Below are 21094 nucleotides of genomic sequence, written 5' to 3'. Positions count from 1 at the left end.
TGACTTTTACTCTAAACAAAGGCTTGATAGGTCAGGGAGTGGTTTTGCGTGTGTGTGTGTGTGTGTGTGTGTGTGTGTGTGTGTGTGTGTGCGTGCAGTAACCTTCTCAGAAGGGTCTTGCTGCCTGCCAGGGGTCCTGAGGACGGGGTAGGGACGGGGCTGTGACCCGAGCTCCGCCACCCCACTTTCGCTCCGCCCGCCTGTTGTCTGGGCATCGAGAGAGTGGGGAAACTGGGGGCCAGCTGCCGTAGCCGGGCGGGGTCGAGGGAGAGGTCAAGGTCGGCGGAGAGGCAGCTATTGATCCTACTTGGAACGCGAGACAGGGAGCAGAGCAAGACTAAAGGGGGAGCTGTGAGACCAGACATTAACAGCTTTCAGCGCTAATGATGCCCGTGCCAGACGGGCAGAGGGAAAAAAAGGAGACTGGAGCTGCAGCTGGGATCGCTCGCTGCATGCGCCCGGCCGCCTCTCCCGAGAGGAGGAGAAGTAGGAGGAGGGGGAGGAGGGCGAAGGGGCCAGCACAGGGCTGGGCAGGGGCAGGGCAGCCTCTCCCTGGCCGCCGCGAGGTGGAGCGCGCCGGCGGGCTGCGGCGTGTCCAGCCCTGCGCCGGCCCGCCCGCGCGTCCCTCTTCCCGCCGTCGGGGCAGCGTGGGGCCAATGAGGAAGTGCTCCCCGGGTCAGTCGCGGCCCGCGCCGCCCCCTGCCCGCTACTTCCTGCTGGAGGTGGGGCGGGGGTGCCCCATCCCTGGACCCAGCCGCCCGAGCGCGCGCGATTAGGCAGCTGCAGCCGGGGCCCCCGGGCACCCTGCACAGTCCGCGGAGGGGCCCCCTTCCTAGGAGGGGGCTGCCCCATTCCCCCAGGCCACAGACCGGGTCCCCCATCCTTGTAATCGGCCCCGGGAGGGTGAGGGTCGCGTGCTGCGATTTCGGGCGCCGGAGCGCCGGCGGCGCGGAGAGGCGGGCCAGCAGCGGCGATTTGAGTCCAGACCTGCCCCCGTGCGCTGTGTGACCTTGGGCAAAGCGCTGTCCCTCTCTGGACTTCACACCACCAGTGCTCAGAGAGCTCTCCCAAATTTAAGAATGTGGGCAAGTTGGGATGGCCGGTTTATGGTTTTCTTAAGAAGTTTATTTAAGGTGCGTGTGGGCATTTTTTTCTTACTTAGGCCACTTTCCTGGAAAGATTTTCGTGGTAGGGCTGCATGGGAGGAGGTGCTTCCAGACTTTGGACCACGTGGAGGTGGGGTGTAGGTGGTGGGTGATGGGCTGCAGCGTGCAGCCCCGGGTGGGTAGCTAGTGCGGACTGGCTCGCCACCCGCGCCCCTTCGCCCCCCACGCCGCCCCCTCCGCCCAGTCCCCACCCACTCGTCCGCCGACCCTGCCGCCCGGTCCGCAGAGCTGCACGCTAGGGCACATTTTATTGTTATTAGTTTTTAGGTGGGGGTGGCTTGGGCTGAGAGGTCTTTCTGTCCTCGCTAATGGGCGCTGCGCTCTGTTAAGTTGTTGGTGCCGTCGCCCGACCCACGACCTTGGGGGCGAACGCCCCCAGCCCCGTATCCTCCCCAGAGGAAAAGGCCCTGAGGGAGGCGGCGCGCCCGGAGGCGTCACGGCCCAGCCTTTCGCTCCGGTGAGGCCGCCAGGGCCCGGCCTGGGGGCGGGGTGGGGTGGGTGCAGCTGGGCTCGCCCGCGAAGCCCAGTCCGGAGCCAGGCCCGGACCCGCCCTCGCCGCCTCCCGGCCCAGACCCGAGATGCCCTGGGAACGGTGAGGGGGCCGGCCGCGTGGCACGCCCAGCCGGGAGGGCAAGTCGCGAAGTAGATGAAGTTGGCTGCGGCCTGGGGAGGGACGAGGAGGTTGGAGTGGGGGTGGAGGTCCACGCGGACTGCGGCCTGGCCTTGTCCCCGGGCCACGGACAGGCGCCCACAACTCCTCTTGTCCTCGCCGGCTGCAGATCAAACGGCTGACAAGGCAGCTGTGTCCTTCCCAGTCTGACGGGCGATTTCCAGTCCTGCCCTGGGCGGAGGAGCCCTGGGGGATGGGGGCGTTACTTCCAGGCTGCTGTAATTGTCAGGGGGTGGGAGGGAACTGGGGGACCTGAGGGGGTCACCCACACGAGTGGGTCCAGAGATCCGGCCACACCTACTTCTGGGTCAGCAGGTACGAGGACCTCTCCCACGTGGAGCAGCCCTGCCCTTCACCCCCACGCTTCCCACAGATCTCGACGTTGGGGCCGGGGTGTCCGTGTACACCCTAAGGAGTTAATGGGATGAGGTGGAGGGAGCGCACAGATTGGGGTGAACATTCCTTCCGGAATGCGACTCAGACAAGGTCTCACGTTTCCCCTCCCCCAAATGTGCTCTTAATTCTCTCCTCTTAGCATCTTTTATTTCGTCCGCTTCGCTCTCGCCGAGTTTGGAATATCAGGATTTATATGGAGACACTTTTTGGAAGTTTAACCCCGACCCCTCGATAAAACAAAAGTGAAAACAACCAAGCTACTTTTCTAGGGACATGAAGCAATTGGCCATCTGCCTCCAGTCCCCGTGTCGACCCCAACCCTCTTTCACAGCCATCCCCACGCCCCCCCCCCCAAGAGCTTTCGGATGAGTGGGTGGGGACTCGGGTTGATTCAACTTACTTCCACGCACAGCGCACTCCGCCCCTCTTCTCTCGGGGTCCAGCTCCCTGGAGGGGAGGAGGGATGGAGGATTTTCTTTTATTTAAAAATATCCTGCCCAGCGTCCTCCCCCCCCCCTCCCCCAGGCGTTTTGCGCTGGCAGTGCAAGGGGAGGAGAGGAGCGCTCTAAAACGCTGCACGTGTGGCCGGCCTGGACTGCGGGTGTGCGCACGGGCGAATGTGTGTGTGAGTGTGTGTGAGTGTGTGAGTGTGTGTGTGTGTGCGCTTTCTTGTTCTCTTACAGGGTACAATGTTAAAAAGCCACCGCTAGTCGCCCCCAGTGCTCCGACTCTCTGGGTCTTTTTGTCTCTAGTGCAGATTAAACGTCACGTCCGCACTTGAACTTGAATTTTATCCCATTGTACAGAGGCAGCCCCAGCCATAGAGAGACCGAGAGCTCCCAGAGAACCCGGACTCCGCCATCTTCACGTTGCAATCTATAGCTCCCAGTCCGCGCCCGCACCGACCCAGGCGCACTGGGCGAGCCGCCCCTCGGCCCAGCTCCCCTCGGGCCCGCGGCGCCAGGGGAGCGCTGGGGAGCGCTCGCGGGGACCCGGCAGCCTCTCCGGCCGGCGCCAGCCTGCCAGGTGAACTGGGAAGGAGCCGCTCCTGGAGTCCCCCCAGAGCCTCGGAAGGGTCAGTCTCCGAGAAAAAAACAGGCAGCCCGCAGAAAACCCAGAAACAACCGAACCGGGGCAGTTTTACATTGCTTTGGGTTTCTGGAGGGGGCGGGGTGAGGGGGTACGAGACAAGTCCCCAAGTTTTCTTTGCTTTTTCTTCTTTTCTTTTTCTTCTATTTTTTATTTGTTTGCATTTTTTTTCCTTTTCCCCCCTCCTGGTAGAAGTGCGCTTTCCACCTACCAGACCCTGAAAGAAAGTGTCAGGAGCCGGTGCAAAATCCGGTTTAAGTTCAAGAAGACATTTGCAAGTCCAGGAGGCCAAGCAGTTTGAAGAAGTGTAAGCAGTTTTTTTCCTTGAAAAGAATATATTTTTGAAGAAACCAGCCAGTCCGCGGCAAGCAAGAGCAGATTTTTTTTTTTTTTGCCTTTCTCCTATTTTAGATCGAGAGGCTTTTCTTTTTCCTTCTCTTTTTCTTTTTTTTTGCAAACAAAACAAAAAACAGCATAGAAGAAAGCGCAAAATAAAGAAGAAGAAGAGGAGGAAGAGAGGGCAAGAGGGGAAGGAAAAAAAAAAAACCAAAACACCAACCCGGGCAGAGGAGGAGGCGCGGCGGCGGCGGCGGCAGCGGCGGCAGCGGCGCGGCGCGGCGGCAGCGGCGGTGGCTCGGACCCCTCCCCCGGCTCCCCCCATCGGTGCAGCTCTCCGGGCGATGCCAGAATAGATGCCGGGGCAATGTCCCGCCGCAAACAGGGCAACCCGCAGCACTTGTCCCAGAGGGAGCTCATCACCCGTAAGTGTCTGCGGCGTGCGCGCGAGGGGCCGGAGGATGGGGCTCCGGGCGCCCGGGGCTGGGAACACCGAGCCAGGCGCAGCCGGGCCGGGCGCCGGGGAGGCCCGCGGGCTCGCAGAGGCAGCAGCGTCGGCCCAGAGCATGGTAGGGGGCGGGGGGCCTTGGGAAAGTTTCTTTGCAGCCCGGAGAGTCCGGGCTCTGCGCACTCAGACGCGCCTCGGGCTCGGGGGCCTGCGGAGCGGGGCTCCGGGCCGGGGAGGGGGCGCGCGGGCTGGAGGAGGTGTGTGTGTGCGCGCGGATCCCGGCTGGACGCTCGCCCCTCCGAGCGGCGTGTGTGGCGGCGGCGGCGCTGGTGGCGGGGTTTGGAGAGGAGGGGGAGGGGGCTGGGGGAGCGGAGGGGGAGGGGAGCCGGGAAGTGGGGAAAAGTTGGCTAGCGCGTGGGTCCGCGCTGACGGCGCGGGCGGAGGAGAGCGGGGTGCGCTCGGGCCTGGGGGAGATGCGGGGCGAGGGGCGGCCGCCGGCTCCGAGTCCCCCAGGCGCTGCACCCGGCCGGGCAGGGCGCCGGCCACGCCGGTCCTAGGATTCCGCAGCCGCCTTTCTCTCCCCTCCTCTTGCTATTTGCAAAAGAATCCAGCTGCGTGGCTGTTTGCCGGGCTCCTGCACCCCAACCCCCATTTCCCCACCTCCGTCTGTCTCCTGGGATGATCTTGTCTTCTTTCCCCCACTCCAAAAGAAGGTGGGGGCATCGGGGGCTGGTGAAAAATCCCCGCCACGGGGGGAAAAAAAGCGTTGTTAGCTAGGAGTGGGATGTGCTTGTACAATAGTGATGGGGGGGAAGAAAAAAAGAAAAAAGGAAAGAGATCTATCAATCTCTCACCCATCTTCCTATCTCGGATCTTTCATCTCCCGTATCTAAATAAACAAGGCAGGTCGCAGTGGAAATCCACCGGCTGAAATCGTGTGGATTTCAAGCAAGTGGCGGGGCGGGCAAAGTCAGGCAGCGGGGCAGAGACGCAGCAGCTTCCAGCGCCCCAGTCGGGTTTATTTAGCAAAGGGAAGAAGCGTGCGGGAGCGGGCCAGGTACGGGGTTTGCAGGGGAGCTCGCCCGGCCGCCTGCACGCTTGCACCCCCGGAAGGTCGGCTCGCAGCGCTCCCCGCCCGCCGCAGCCCGCGGGGCCGCTGCTCCGCGGCGCGCAAACCTTTCCCCGCGGTCCTTTCTCTCGCGGTGCCTGGGTCGCCTTTGCTTTTTTTTTTTTTTTTTTTTAAATTGTTTTGAAACTGCAATAGAAAGAAAACGTCCTCTGGGTGCCATCGAAACAGCGGGCAGGTTGTGTTCCTGCAATCCTTGGAGCACCTCGTCAGGCTGGGGCCGGGCTGCCGGCGCGGAGCTGGAGAGGGCTGCGCGCCCAGCCGCCGCCGAGGACCGGCTGCGGGGCGGCCGAGAGCCGAATATTTATGTTATATTTTTAAAAATTTAAATAAATAAATAAATATATAAAGGGGTTCTCCCCTCCCCTGAAAACCCAGCATAGGCGCCATCTGCTCGGAGCATTTGCTGCTGCCATCTCTCCTTTGTTACAGCAGATACATTAGTAAGAATTTGTGGATTTATTATTATTTTGGGGGGAAGGGAATAGATATTAAAGTGGGCTTGCTTTGGGAGAGGGATACCTTTCTGGAGGGAGGGAAGAGGACTTCTATTTTTCATCATTGTAACATCAAAGGAGACTCGCTGGTTGCATTTAAAACAAAATGTTTTGCAACCATATTTGAACCTGGTTTGATCAAGGTCCTCATCACCAGTTGACATTTCATCCTTTACCAATCCTTTAGCAGTCGCTTATTCTACCCCCCTCCCCCGTTTAGATGGTGGAGTGGCTGTTAGAATGTCTGTACTTGCAGACGCCTAATTTCTCCAGGAGGCAATTTGCCCCACAGAGCCTCTGTATAATTGCAAGGGTTGTTTTTGAGGAGGGGGAAGTTGGGGGGGGGGAGTCCGGGAAGGGGGAGTTGTCTGGGGTGCATTGCCAAGCTGGCAGCAGCGAAGGAGCCAGGAGTGTTTGCAGTTGTGTGTAAAGGGGGAAAGAAGCAGGTAGGTTCGCTTTGCTTTTGCTCTCTCCTCTCTGGTGTTCCTGGGACCTCAGGAGCAAGCCCTGGCCAGGAGGACTGGTGGCAGCTGGGCATGGGGGGCGAGGGGTGCCTAGTGCAACATCCTTCCATCCTTCATTTGTTTCACAGCTGTTTCAGTCTTGCTCAGAGCAGTGCTGGGGAAAGCCGGCTGACACTGGAGCAGTGGCAGGGAAGGAGAGGTGGGGAGGAGACCAGGGGGCAAAGGACATCCCACCTGCCTTCCTGGAGCGCACGGAGCCCAGTGCATATGCGGGGGTTTAAGCAGGGAGAGTGGTCCAGCCAGTTTTCAGACAAGGCTATTTATTATCCAAAAGCAGCTGGCTTTTCTGTCTGTCCTATGTCACCCGGAAGGTGGGAGTGCAGGCAGGGGAAAGGCAAGAATTGGATACAGTTTAGGCTGTAGGGCCTGTGCAAGTGTGCCTTTCCACAATGATGCAGGAGTTGTGGGTCTCGGGTGCTCTGGAGCCCTGGCCAGCAAAATGGGTGCTGCCACAGCCCCTTTCCGGTGTCCACATTTTAGATTTCAAGTGTGAAAGAAACAGCCTAAAACGTGGTGCATCTTCAGTTGGGTGGCAGCCCGCCGGCCTCAGGTTATTTAGAGATGATGCAACTCAGTATAACTGATGGTTTGAGAAACAGAAGAGCACACAAACAGCATCGATCATCTTGCAGGGGGGTTGGCAAGTGGGAGAAGGGCTCCATAATGAGCTGGTTAAATTTACAGACAGGGCCAGTGAGAAGAGGAGTGAGGTAGAAAAGAGAGAGTGGGAGACAGCTGGGGATGAAGACTGAGGCTTCTGGTTTGTTTCAAAATGTTTGACCCAGATGGATGTGGCTTTTAAAACCGGAGGACAGACACAGCTTTCAAGAAAAACAAACACAAAACAACACAGTGACAGTGGTGGACAGGGTAGGATGAGGACCAGTGACCGGCCAGGCAGAGGGAAGGGCCGTGAGCCCACTGTGCCAGGCCGGGTGAGTGGGGAGGCAGATGAACCCCAGGCCGTGCAGGAGCTCTGAGGCTTCCCGAAGGAAATAAGGCCAGGGTAGATTACACAGCCCCAGAGAAGGTGATTTTTTCAACAACTCACCAACAGGTTTCCTTGGAAGGTTAGTAATTTTCCGTATGAATTCACAATTTTGCAGAATAACTAGAGACCCAAGATTTGACACGGAAGTTAGGGTGTGTTAATTCCATGGTTGCCTTTTAGGCTTTGCTGTGGCTGTGTGTTTTGAAGGCCGCTGTGCTTACAATTATCTTAACTCCCCAGGGTAGAGTATATCTCCAGGTGTCCACATATCTTTCAAAACTGGGCCTCTGATAAATTTCATAAGACCTGGGTCCCTCTTCTTTTTTGGTAGTTGGTGGGGGGAGTGAAGCTTGTCTCCCTTCTGCACAGAAGGGAACCCCATATCGTTAGAAGTGTGATATAAGTCAGCTGCTCTGATTCTAAGGGAGAATGGAAATGTGTTCATCCAAGGTGTTATGCCAGGCGGACTTTATTCATTTGTAATTCACACCTGAGAGAAAAAATAGCCATGAGCATATTTTAACAACCCATAATATTTTTAAAGGGTAGTCTTTCCGTCCCTGAAAATTATGCACGGGGGCATATTTCCTTTTTTTTATGAGGGTGGGAGGTGGCTCTCTGTGCTTTGGCCTTGGCGATTTTTGTCTGGCCTTCAAAATATTTCGTAACAGAAAACGAGTCATTTCTCAAGTGCTGGAGTGAATGCAGTTGCTTTGGTGAAGGCGGCCTTAGGAACATGGAGGGAGGCTGAGTCAGATGCTGGGGTGTGATGCTTTGCTGACCACTGTGCAGGGCCAGATGGGTCTTATTGACCCAAGGGGAGGCCAATTTTGGGTGCACCGGACAGTAATTAGCATCTGTCTCAGGTGAGATGGAAGCGCGCAAAGCAATCGATCCGTTTCCCACTGTAGAGGACACCGGTTTCTAGCGCCTTATCAGAATCGAGCTCTTGGCACTGTCTTTGGGCTTAGAACACGGCTTGCACCCGCCTTCTCTTTTTCCTTTTCATCTCCTTTCAACGATCGCTTTACATTCTCTGTTGCTTGTTGTGATAAAATACTTTCCAAAATAAACTTTCAGTTGAATTGGCTTTTAGTTGATGGCAAGGCTGCAACGCCCAGCAGCGTCTGGCGCCTCTTGGCAGCTAGGGGGAGCTCGGTGCCCGTGTCATGCGTGGAGCCGTCGCTGCGAGGGGCCGGGACCCGGCTTCCATCAGCTGCGAAAGCAGTTTACGTTGCTGCAAAATGTCCTAAGTGTGAAGTTGTAATATTGATTTTCCTGCAGAGAGTCGAGCAGGACAAAATGAGAATATAAGTTTGAGAAATCTATTTTCAAGCCATCGGCATTGATTTACAAGCCCTCACTAGGCAGATGGGGGCAATTTTCTTTTTTTTAATTTTTTTTTTTTAAACAGTTACAATTGTTAGCTTTGAATGGGCGTGTTTCCTCCGGTTACTCTGTGGTCTTGACTTTCTGAATTGCGTTAGGTCGTTGAGGCATGCCTGATGGGGTGAGGGGGTCTGGGAAGAGTGAACCTCGTTTTGTCCCTTCCTGTGTTGCATGTCACAGACCTGGGGATCTGCCACTGCTCTCGGGAGTCATGCGTCTAAAACAGCTTGATGAGCGGAGATCTTTTCAGCTCAGATTTTATAACACTTGGATCCTCAATTCCATTTGTTAGGTAATGTTCCCACTGTACTAAGTGAGACAGCACCGTTCCCCAAAGAGATAAAATGCCAACTCAATGTGTAAACCTTTGTCTGGAAGGAGTATGTGCTTGCTAGACCCAGCGTTGCTAATACCTTTCACCCCAAACGGTGCCCTTAATGGATGGCTTTTAACGACACGATTTCTCCCCTAACCGTGTAATTTCGTGCTGGGGAATACGTGTGCTTTTGATCACGGAATTTGTGGATCTATAATGTCTTCTTCTCCAAGTTCAAGAAACCTGCAGAGGGCTTCCCTGGTGGCGCAGTGGTTGAGGGTCCGCCTGCCGATGCAGGGGACGCGGGTTCGTGCCCCGGTCCGGGAAGATCCCACGTGCCGCGGAGCGGTTGGGCCCGTGAGCCATGGCCGCTGAGCCTGCGCGTCCGGAGCCTGTGCTCCGCAACGGGAGAGGCCACAGCACTGAGAGGCCCGCGTACCGCAAAAAAAAAAAAAGAAATCTGCAGACAGCACAGTTAACCCAGAGTCTTCTACTTGAGTTCAATATATGGGCAGAAGAGGTTACGTGGCGACAGGAAAGGAGTGCTTTATTCTAACCTGAAAGAGAAATAAATTAGGTCAGACAAAAGCCTAGCGCTGTCATCAGGCAGAGCAAGAGCCTTCACTCTCCAGTACAGAGGGCCAGCAATTTCTCTGATGATTTCTCTACTTCATTTAATGTTTGAATCGAGCCTGCTGTAAGCATATTGTGGCAGCGAGCTCATTTGACAACTCAGAGATGAGGCGTCACTGTCACCTCGAAGCCTTGGGCTGGGACAGTTGCCTCTGGCCTGCAGAAAACCGTTAAAAAAATTCATTTCAGAAATCCCCAATCCTTTGCCTTGGAACTTGGGGGAGTTTCACAAGCTGTAACTAAACACAGACTACAGATACCACAATGTGTGAAGAAAAATATTTTATGGGGGAGGGTAAAGATGGGGTCCTTGACCTTTGGGGACTATCTCCTCCATCTCCTATGGCTTAAGGAAGGACCTTCTGGCTGTCCAGTTAGGTCTTACCGTTAGCTGAAACTCTCCAGGTACTTTGGACTAAGTTTAATGCTGTTGTCACATCTGGGAAGACAAGGGACAGTAAATGCTCCTTGGGGACCATGCCCACGGTCAAGTTGTTGATGCCGGCCACGCGTCTGCAGGTGGTGTTAGCTGTGGGCCCACTGGGGTATTTTTTTCATGGGGAGAGGGCACATCAGAAGACCAGGGATGAATGTCTGTGTCACCCGGCTGCTCTGAGCATGGCTTTGTCACTTTCCAGCTCTATTTACTCACACGATCGGGCCTGGGGGCCTGTGTGTCCTTTTCCCTACCCCCGGCTCCCAATCCCACACATCTTCCTTCCTTCCCAGAGAGCCAAACCTCAGTGAGATCTACCCGAGCTGTCGTCCCCTCCCCAAGAAAAGCCATTTGTTGACCGCCTCCCTGGAGCAGTAGTTTTCCCCAGGCGTGTATAAAAAGTGCCGAGAGCAGGCTATTTGGAGACACATGAAAAGCAGAGGGACACACTTCGTGTGTCTTCTGCACGAGCCTGCGAGCGGGGTGAGGGGAACAGCATCGTTTTTACTGGCAAAAGTGACACCAGATTGCGCTTTGATTAATGGTGCTACATTCACGGGGACTGTCGTCCGGCATTTTGACATATGCAAGTCTTTTGTGTAGTTGCTGAAATTCAAGAAATTCATTCTTTATTTCTTTTTCGAGGCAGCTCATCTGCTTGGGTGTTGAATCAGACAGACTGAGCTCTGGTACTATAATGAAATCCCAGACCACACAAAATTAGGTAACTTCAAAGTAAAAAAAAAAAAATCCTCTGTTTTACACAACTTTTTTATGACCCCCTTCAATTGAACTGCTGAAATGCAAATACACTTGAGAATGTTCTAACAACTTCTGTGCTAAAACAACACACAAAAATGACTCAAGGAAGTTGAATGCCAATGTTACTGTGATGAACGTGGACCTCAGAAATGGATGCCCTGCTAAGAATTAAAAAAGTGGTGGAGGATCCTGTTTAAATTTCTACCTTGGAAATGAGATGCTGAAAGCAGCTTCCACTCTTGCTAGTTTGCTGTCAGCCTCAGAATCTCCTCCAGTTAAGGGCTTGTAGCTCAGCGTCCTGTATGGATGTTCCTTTTCTTCTGCATAGCACCTTTGAAAAAGCACAGCGTTAAATAAAACAAATCTCTTCGTTGGGACCCGAAGAATGCTTTTATATCGCATCGTTATGAGCTCTGTTGTGTCTCTGAAGATTTAAGGCGTTTGCAATTTTATGGAATCTTCTGAATGTGTTTAGAAGTATTTCTGTACCTTTCCTTTTTTTTTTTTTTTTTTTCTTTAAAGAACTATTTTATTTCTCAAATCATAGGTCACTCCATTCTTTGGTCTCATGGACTTGACTTTTTTCTTAGTAACCTTTTAGTAGTGGACGGGCTGTGTGAATACACCTGAACGCTGCTTTCCTTAATGGGCTCTTTTTCCTGCTTTTGAATGTGTGAGACCCGGCCTCCGGAGCTCAGTTTTGCGGGATGCATTGCGGGAGGGGGGAGAGGTTGGACTGAGTCCGTGGAGCAAGTTAGGGTGTGTTGCAGCGAGCTGATTTTAACACGCTAAAGTATTCTGAAACCAGGCAGGGGGCATGGAGGACAATGTGTGTATGTATATGGGGGTGCCCCTCACACCCTCGGAGCTCCCCACCTGGAGTCTACCGGCTGGGTTCTTCCTGCACCCCAAACCTCTCCTCGGATCAGGAACCCCCGCCTTCCTGAAATGCAGGCCAAGCCTTCCCCATGATGGGCCCAGTCAGCCAGACCCTGGGTCATTTTCGCGGGAAGGGAAATCCACGTTACAGATAAGGCTGTGCCCTGGCATCCTTCTCTCTGCCCAGATGTCAGAAATCTTGAACATTTCACTTTGAGGCGTGTGCTGTGTCTGGCATGGAGCAGATGGGGCCTTGTGGGGTGGTGGCCGGCCCTGGTGCGTGCCCGTCCCTGCAGCGGATTTGAGGGCGCTGGGGAGGTGGCCTTTGAGGGTCTCAAGGAGGCTCGGGGTCTGGGTGACACCTGGAACAGGCTGGAGTCCTCAGCCCTTCTCCCTGGAGGGCAGGTGGTCCGGGAAGAGAGAGCTCATCTCTCTGTGGAACCTGTCTCTCACCAGTCTGGCTGCACCCTCCCTGGGTCGGGTCCTTGCTTGGAGGCGAGAGTTTGGTGGGCAGACGGGGGGTCAGGGACCCGGCTGCGTCCTGACCCTTCGTGGCCCCTTGAGGAACCTCCTCGGAACACGTGCCTGGCTCGCCTGAGGCTCCCCGCTTATCTGCGACTCCTCTGCTGGGCACTGCGCGATTCCCTCTGTGCGGAGAACTTCATAAATGTCTTGTCGAGCCTTTAAGCGTCATCTAGTCATAGATTATTTTCTCCACCAAGAATTGATTCCTTCTCTCTCCCATCCACCCCTCCCCCCGCCACACACGGTTGTTATTTTCTCTTGGAGCCAATAAATTAAACATTGATGGAAGCTCAGAAAGTGTCGTGCTCCGTCGAGTTCGCGTTTTAGTGGCGTTTAGGTGTCGCCTGGGGTCTCGGCCCCTCCCTGAATGTTCGCGGGGAGGAGAGTGAAAAGATCCGTTTGCAGATTACTGGTGAGCACGGGCTGGTTGGCAAAGGCTCCGTCTTCGTAGGAAGCAGGTGTAACGTCTCCAGTCAGAGGCAGGGCTCCGGCAGGCGGATGGATGCTCAACATTTCTTGTAAACACTCGTGCAAATAGGATGGCGGCTGTGACGTTGGTGGCCCAAGATTTTGAGAGCCTGGCACCCCTCCTCCCCACATCCTTCCCTTATCCACCCACGCCCCCATCACTGAATCGATAATTCTATGTAGGTGTCTCCTGGTCTGTGGCTTAGCCATTAAGGACAGCGATTTGGATTTGAATCAGTGCAGGGGTAAGGGGACACGGGCCTGTGCGCTGTGTGTGCAGCAGGGCACACACGCTGTGCTCTGGGGACAGCAGGAGGCCCGCCCCTTGGCTGGAATTCCCCGAAGGGCAGGTGCAGGGGCAGTTGTTAGGGCAGACCCAGGGTGGGCGGGGCCCTTGGAGCCCAGCGTGTGTATAGGGCAGTCACTGACCAGGTAAGGCTCGCTAGGCCTTTGCAGCTGCCGGGGGCCTGTGGGCTGCTTGGCTGGGCCGGTGTTAATGATGTCTTTCCATCTGTCTTCTGCCCACATTCCTTCCCAGCCAAGCATGGGGGAGCGAGTCTTAGGACCAAGTGCTTCCTCGTCCACTTAACAACAACGTCCATAATTATCTGCGAACCCTGATTTCATTGCTTCTGAACGCATTTATCAGCTGGGAGGAGGCCTCGCCTTGTGAATTAAATGTGGTTTTGTTGTAAAGGAAAATTACAACAAATGTGTAAGTGTGTGCGTGTAAATACACGTTTGTCCATGTGCTTTCGGACGTCACATTTCAGGACCCACCCCAATCTGATACCCGACGTTTAAACAGGTCGTCTGCTGCATTCATTCATTTTTCCTTCTAATGAGTCAAACATTTTAGCGATCCCTCTACTTTATTCAGCTCGTACTAGTGAGGGCAGCAGTATTTTCCAGCGCTGCCTGACACTCGGGGAGCTTTGCGTGAAAGCAAAAATCCTCTCAGGGGAAAAGACCTCATCTTCGCCTTCTTTTTTTGAAGAAGTTTGCCGGACAGGGCAGCCTGAGGGACTGGTCTGTAGGGTCTGGGAATTTGAAAGGCTGTTTCGTTTGTATGTGGCTTTTCACTTTCCTGGTGCTTTCTGGTCGCTGGGTGCCTGTCCCAGCAGGGGCCGGGTTCTCTGAGGCTATGTGGGCTCCGTCGAGGTGCCCACAGGTCAGAGGAAGGAAGGTTCTGGGGTGGGGGCCAGGCCCGTCTCACTTTGCCCTCCTCTGAGCTTGGGCAAGTGGTTCTTTCTCCTTTTATTTCTTCTGTGAGGGACAGGGTTCTAAGAAGGGACACACACACAGACACACACACGCACACACATGCACCCCACACGCCCAGCTCGGTATCCGCCTGCCAGCGGAAGTGAAACCACAGCCCTTTGGGGGTGTCTCCGAAGGCCTTGAACATGAGATTCAGCAAGCTGTCTTGGTCCACCTGCTCTGGCCTAGAAATTTGACAGTTTTGGGGTTCGGGGTGACGTCGCTGCCTTCCTGGGAAGTGCCTCCTGCAGAGTCAAAGCCCAGAGCTCCACGTGCCAGGGGCTGGGCAGAGGGAACCCCATTCTTGGAGTTGGGTGAAAACCCCTGTCATCCTAAGGAGTTTTACTTTCAGCACTGCGAGTGGGGAGCGGGGGAAGGGGATGTTTTTGTGTTTCTTTTTCTCCTGCACGCCCTTGGAGGAGGCAGTGAGCTGGACCCGGGGTCTGGAGACCCGAGTTCAGAGCCGTCTGCAGGATGGGACGCCAGCAGCGCCTGGCTGCTCAGGCTGGTTGGCTGGAGGGAGAAATTAGACCTGCAGCCCAGTGAACGGCTTCGGCTATTTTCAAACTCAATTACTGGGACTCACAAGGGCTTGCTGCGTGAGGAAAGTGAAAGGCAGAGGCCGCCAAATAAAGGAAAGAATACCAGATGTTACCCAAAACAGCAAAACAAAAAAAAAAGGAGAAAAAGGAAAAAGTTCTGGTACAGAGTCCTTAGCAAAAGATGGAGGGGCGAGGGAGGGACACTTATGAACAGGTGACCTTTGCTCATTTTTAAATTCGTCTGTGTTTCTTTTAAAAGAGAAAAGAAATTTGAAATTATGTAGCTTAAAACCTCCCAACAGAGAGGAGATATTCATGCTTCTTCCCAAAACTCCCACCAGGAGTACGGATGGATGGACTTGGCTGAAAAAGTTAATGAAAAGCAAAACCAAAACAAGGAAACCAAAGATGAAATTAGACGGCAGAAAACACCTCCCCATCCTCAGAAAGGATGATCAAGTTGGGATTTGGATGGATGAGCTGTTGTCTTTGTTTATTTTTATCAAATGCCCTTATGGAGGCAGCCGGCTGCCAGGCCCGCTCAGGAGGGCCCGGGTACCTCCACAGAACTCACCCCTGTTTCATTTGAATTCTCAATTTCATTTTGTCCTTTTTCTTTTGCATTTTAGCGCATTTCCTTTGTGCCTCTCTCTCTCTCTCTTTTTAACAAAACAATATTTTGACATTCTCCCCCCATTTATTAGAGCTCCTTTTCTAGAAATGGCCTACAATACGTCCTTATATTTCTAAAGAACTGTTTTCACAGCCCTCTCCTTTGGCTCTGAAATTATGTATATGTAATTGGTAATTAAAGGTGCGAGCTTTTCAATATAAACAGTATTGCTCAATGTTAGATCATTAAAGGGGAAAGAGGCACTGAATAATTACCTTTTACATTCTGGCAAACCGTTCACAGGAACCTGGAACCCAGTCCCCCCTAGAACCACTGTTCAGCGTGAGGGTTGTGATTACATTTTAACCATAGCAAAGCGTCTTTTCATAAAATAAATTGGTAAATGAATCATGTAGCATTGTCTTCCAACTCTTTTTAAAATAAACCCCGATTTCTTTTTAAAGTGTAATCAGTGGTTTCTGGGGCTGCCTTTGTGCACACTGTTTCTCATACCTTATAGGTTCTTTTTGTTAGAGGTATTGCAGACGAGAGATTTCGGATTTCCTCATCTGCGGGGTGTTTCTGTGCGGTCACATTTCCAGTGCGTTTCTACGTGTAATTCATCGAGGGTTCTGTCTGCTTTTCTTTAAGCACAGGCGGGATCTCAAATTGTCACTTCCCTTCTCAGCAATACCTGTGCACTGACCCGTGCATGCCTAGTTCATACATGTTACATGTGCCGTCTATCCGGTCTTACACATGGACTCTCACAGGCCCTGGAGAAGCTTGTATTCAGAAAATACAGAGCAGTGATTTATATGTAGGATGGAAGATGCCACAGAATTTTTTCCTTAAATTGTCTGTTCTTTGGCTCTGACCCGTCAATAACTTCACTGCCACGGAATGTGTTTTCCCCCATTCCATTTCTTCCCTCTGTTCTGTGGTTTTCATTATCCTTTCCTAAATACCGTACAACAGAAAATGTACCTGCCTCCTCGGGTTTCAGACCTCTGGCTGCCCTCTTGCTTCTCTGAAGACCCTGCCGCTTGTGCTATCTACATGACGACTGACATTTGCTCTCGAAAAATTCCACCCCGAATTTGCTCAGACCCCGAGGAAGGATGCAACCTCACCGTCCGCTTCCCTTATTTATGACAGTTTCAGCTGCCAGTGTCTCCCAGTTTTCCCTGAGGGGGTTGCTGCTTTTTGAGGCATTTACTAGCTTCAAAATATTTGGGTCCCGTGCCCCCTACAAAAAAGAATGAAAGGAGATATATCGGCTGCTAAAGAAATATGAAAATGTACAGCCCGTTGAAAGTGTGGTTTGTCATCTGCCAAGAAATGCTTTTGTAGTCTGAAGAATTATTTTTTTTTTCTTTTCTTTTTTCTGGGAGTGACAATAAAACCAACAAATAAAAAAGGACAGTGGGGAGTTGGTGAGTGTCGGGAAATCTACAAAGCAATGGAAGGCTGACCGGGAGCAGAGTGTTTGGCAGGAAAGCCGGCTCCCGCTTTCAGCCAGCCAACTCCCAGCGTCTCTTCCCTGCATTTTTTTTTTTTTTCTTTCAATATTTCTTTTTGAACCAACGCTCACTTGTTGCTTTCTGAGCCCGTGGGTTCCTTTCTCTCGTAAGGACTGGCCCTGGGACGCCCGTCTGGGTTTCTGTTTTCTTGTCTGGTGTGCAGCCAGGTCTCAGGTAGAGGAATGCATGCAGGACTCTTATGAATGGGGAGGACGTGAATGAAAGGTGGGAGGGAAGGGAGGGAGCAGCTTGAGCCTAAGCGGGGAGAGACAGCTCTGGCTCCCGGTTCTCAGCCTTGGCCGCCCATCGGAATCACCTGGGAATCTTACAAAAAAAAAAAAAAAAGGAAAAGACAGCTTGATGTTTGGCTCTCAGTGTAGTTGGTCTGGGGTGCAGCCTGGGTGTCGGGGGTTTTCAAAGCTCCCAGGTGATTCTTAGATGTTGCAGAGTTTGAGAGACACCTCTCTAGACGGCCCAGTCTCTGGTGAAACCAAGATGTGTGTGGATGTGCGGGTGGTCATGTGTGTGTGTCCCTATGCTGAGTTGGTGGTGGGGGGAGAGGCGGAATTGGCAGGAAATAAACTAGAAAGCAGTAAGATCAGTACCACTTAAGCAGCAACCTCTGGGAGCTGCAGCGCTGCTCCGGGAGCCTCAGTTTGCCCATCTGTTGCACGCAGGATGGTGAACCCCCTGCCTCCAGGAGTTGTGGGGAGGACGTGGTGACGTCTAGCATCCTGCAGCGGAGGGGCCTGCCTCTTGGTGGGGAAGGGTTGGAATGAGCGATGGGTGCCTGTGATTGCCTAAGCCCATCTTGTCTTCTCTGCCCCCCCCCTCCCTTCTCCTTTCTCTCTCCAGCAGAGCCTGAGCATGTGGAGGCCACCATCCTCGAGGAAGATGAGGGTCTGGAGATAGAGGAGCCCAGCAGCCTGGGGCTGATGGTGGGGGGCCCCGACCCTGACCTGCTCACCTGTGGACAGTGTCAGATGAACTTCCCCCTGGGGGACATCCTGGTTTTTATAGAGCACAAGAAGAAGCAGTGTGGCGGCAGCCTGGGTGGCTGCTATGACAAAGGCCTGGACAAGGGCAGCCCGCCGCCCTCCTCACGCTCTGAGCTCAGGAAAGTGTCCGAGCCGGTGGAGATCGGGATCCAGGTCACCCCCGACGAAGATGACCACCTGCTCTCACCCACGAAAGGCATCTGCCCCAAGCAGGAGAACATTGCAGGTATGGAACGTTGCACTCGTCTGGCCGCTGCCGAAGCCACCTCTCGGGTCCCAGGCCTGCCCTCGCCCCTCGCACTGCTGGGGGGGGGGGGGGAGGCTCGCCCTCTGTCTGAGGGTGCTGGTGCTGGGAGGGCCCGGGGGCTACCAGGATGGGGCCACAGGTGGGCTCGCCCTGGCCGAGGGCCCACCGTCCAGTGACCCTCAGGAGGAGACGGGCCTGGAGCTCGGAGAGGCCCGGTGGGCTGATGATGGTCGCTGTGCTTTTGGCAACAGGCTCCATTGTGGGGCCTGATCCGTAGGCGGCCAGGAGGACAGGATGGACATTCGGAAGGCTAGCTGGCCCTCCCTTTGCAGGCGTTCTTGGCTTAGTCTCTGGCTTTGGAACCAGATAGTCTTGGGTGGAATTCGTTCTTCACAACTTGGACAAGTCAGTTTCCACATCTGTGCAGTGGAGTGAATGAGACCCATCTCGTCGGGGTGGTTGTGAGGCTTTACGAGATGTTGCATGTGGGTGGGGCCTTCATTTCTCCTCTGCTCTCTGGCCTCAGTTTCCCATCTGTCAAAAGAGGCTCCTTCTGATGTTGCCTGATCCTAGGCGTAGGTCTGGGGAGGGGCCTGTGAGAGCTTGCTGGAGCATGTACCCCTTGGGGGAGGTTGGCCGTACCTTCTGCCGTGCCCACTTGGCCGGTCATCCGGACAGCTGGCTTTTAACACCTGTAGGACAGGTGTAGAGGCTTGCGTCCCCTGGCAGGTCGGCTTATGCATCAGGTCCTCTCCGGGTCAAGGTCATGGCGCACCAGAGCCTCTTCCAGGGAGCCTGTGCTCCGTGCAGCCCAGAGTGTTTGCTTCCGGTTCATACTTCTGAGCTCAGGGCCCTGGCTGGCCTGTGTTTCCTAGAAACAGCAGTCTGTCCTGCAGCAAGACGGTATCAGAGTTCGTGCGGGTGAGGGTTTAGACCCTGCCGATAGACTTTGGACTACCTTCAGGGTCAGCCTCAGTTTCTCCACATGTCACCGGGAGGGACAGTCCTGGCAGGCCTGGTGTGTGGGTTAAAGGAGCAGAGGCTCCACAAATGCTTTGCTAGTGGAACTTTTCTCCCGGGGGTCCCTTCTGGTGTGGCGGTACACGAGCAGGTGCTTGGCTGGGAGGTTTGTGTATCCATCTCCACCGTGTCTTGGTCCAAAACAGACTGGATGGACTGAGGCTTTGGGTGGTCCTTGTGGGGTGAGCCTGATGGAAGTGGGGCACTCTGCTCCCACAGGTGAGATGGATGGGCATGGCCAGGAACCCCCCATCACCCAGCAGGCAGTTCGGGCGATGCAGCGAGCCCAGCTGCTCTGCGGCAACCACCTGGCAGCTCTGTGACCTTGGGCCTCCCTTTGCCCATCTGTACAGTGGGATTAATGGACTCTCTCTCCTGTGAAGAGACTGCGGTGGTGTGCAGATCCCTGCAGGCACCGGCTGGGCCCTGGGGAGACCCCGTCTAACCAGACTGGCCTGTGCGGCTGGCCTTCTTGTGGGTGTCCTAGCACGAAGTCTCCCACACTCTTAAGTTGCCAAGGGCCTCGAGGAAAGTGTCTGACATGTTCAGGCCAAAGTCCTGTAAACCCTGGTTTCTCAGAGCACCGTGTAGATCTGAGTGATCCTTCCTTAGGGCCGGAGCCGTGATCCACAAAGGTGTTGGGCCCCTTTTGTCTGTGTTTCTTTTCTTTGTCTGACGCTAGAGGGATAGTTCTCACCAGTGGTATAAACACCTGGCATCAGTGCACACAGAGCTTTCAGGGTGGCTTCTGCCGATGAGACGGTCCCCTATTCATGTTTCAGTGGAAGGGCTTTCTTCCTGCTTTCTCCAGAACCCATCCGAATCCTCATTTCGCATTGCAGGTATTTTCCAATGAGAGGCTGCCAATCATCGTGGGTAGGTTTGTTTATGATTTCATAAAAGGCAAAGTTAATCTTCAGGGCAGCTTTGTCCTCACCCCCCTGTCCCCCCGTCCCCTGCCATCCCCCCCCCCTTTTTGGGTTGTAATACTGCAGTGGCCTACAGCATTTTTATTCTATGTGTGACGAAAGATATTCTTGGCCCTTTCTGTTCAGCAACAGGACGAATGGATTTCTTCATTCTTGAAGAAATATGTAAAATAATCCCTTAGAAGTCTAAAGAGATATGTTTGTTCAAAGCATTTAAAATGTTATTTTAATCGAAAGCACAAGACAGTCTCCATGCTGTGTCAGCTGAAGACGACCATTCCATTTTAACAGCCCATCATGCTCTCTCCTTCCCAGTTTCCCTTTTTGCTTTTTCCCCTCCCTACTTTGGCACCAACTTTTCTTTTCTTTTTTTTTTTAATAAAAAGGAAAGATTAAAGAACAAAACTTCAGTGGCTCAAATGTATAGTCATTTAATATGGTGGGAGCGTTAATTATTTTAGCTTAATTGAATTCTGAGGACTGCAGTAGTTGCATTTTTGTAGACAAGCCCTGTTTATTATTTCTCTGTGTAGATTAACAGTAAAGGAAACACAGATAACTTTCAGCTATTTATTGTAAAATAAATGTGTCAATTCATGTGTAAAGCAAGCTGCTCAGAGATAATTGAGTCTTTATATTTTAAGAGGGGGACTAAGAATTATAGGCGCTTCTCCACCCGGGCTTCCGGAAATCCACACAGCTGCTGCCCCAGCCACTGGCACCGCTGGCCTCGCCCAGGCCTCTCCTGTCCCTGCTTCCCGGCCGTGGCAGGGGCATGCTCCGGCCAGTCCATGCTCCGCTCTTGTCCCCAGAGCTGGCCCCGGTCGGTAGCTGGTCAGGGCGGGGAGGGCTGATCCTTGGGACTCCGCCTCTGGCTTGGCTGTCTGAGGCGAGGTGCCCAGGTGGTCGTGAGGGTCCCGCTTTTCCTGGAGCCCACAGTCTGAGCGTGGTCCAGACAGGCAGGTCCCAACTCTCCTCCTGCCAGGTGCTTCTAGAGGCAGGGCTCCAGAGATGGATGGGCAGGGCTGGCCTGTAAATATGTGGGATCCCTTCCACCGTTAAGGGCATCCCCAGGGTGAGAACTGTGTTGGAATTCCGTAGATCATTACACCAGGGTTGGACCCTTCCTTTGAGATGGTATTCTGGAGACGGGTATAAAAGAAATAGTTACTTCTTCCTTTTTTACTTTTCTTTAATGATAGAGAAGTAGGAGAGTAGAAGGAGGACGTTTCTGAAGCCTTGTCTCCTGGAGGATATTCATTCATTCATTCATTCATTCACCTACTGCCGTCCCCCCGCCCCGGACAT

General features: G+C 53.8%; 1 protein-coding gene across 5 annotated transcripts in view; it reads left to right on the top strand.

Moving 5' to 3' along the window:
- The first annotated feature begins 3853 nt into the window (after window positions 1–3853).
- The window catches only part of BCL11B (BAF chromatin remodeling complex subunit BCL11B), a 92118-nt gene continuing 74877 nt past the window's right edge, over window positions 3854–21094 (top strand). For 2 of the 5 annotated variants that reach the window (XM_032622908.1, XM_032622906.1), the window contains exons 1-2: window positions 3854–4082; window positions 17451–17816. In XM_032622908.1, coding sequence (XP_032478799.1) covers window positions 4025–4082; window positions 17451–17816 — 424 coding nt within the window. In that variant the 5' untranslated portion in view covers window positions 3854–4024. Of the gene's footprint in view, window positions 4083–17447; window positions 17817–21094 lie in introns of all 5 variants that reach the window. The other 3 variants (XM_032622907.1, XM_032622905.1, XM_032622909.1) reach the window with 2 other exon arrangements.

Source organism: Phocoena sinus, chromosome 2, assembly GCF_008692025.1.
Source record: "Phocoena sinus isolate mPhoSin1 chromosome 2, mPhoSin1.pri, whole genome shotgun sequence".
Taxonomy (NCBI): domain Eukaryota; kingdom Metazoa; phylum Chordata; class Mammalia; order Artiodactyla; family Phocoenidae; genus Phocoena; species Phocoena sinus.
The sequence above is the reverse complement of the archived record's forward strand: the minus strand, read 5'-3'. Positions and strand labels throughout refer to the sequence as shown.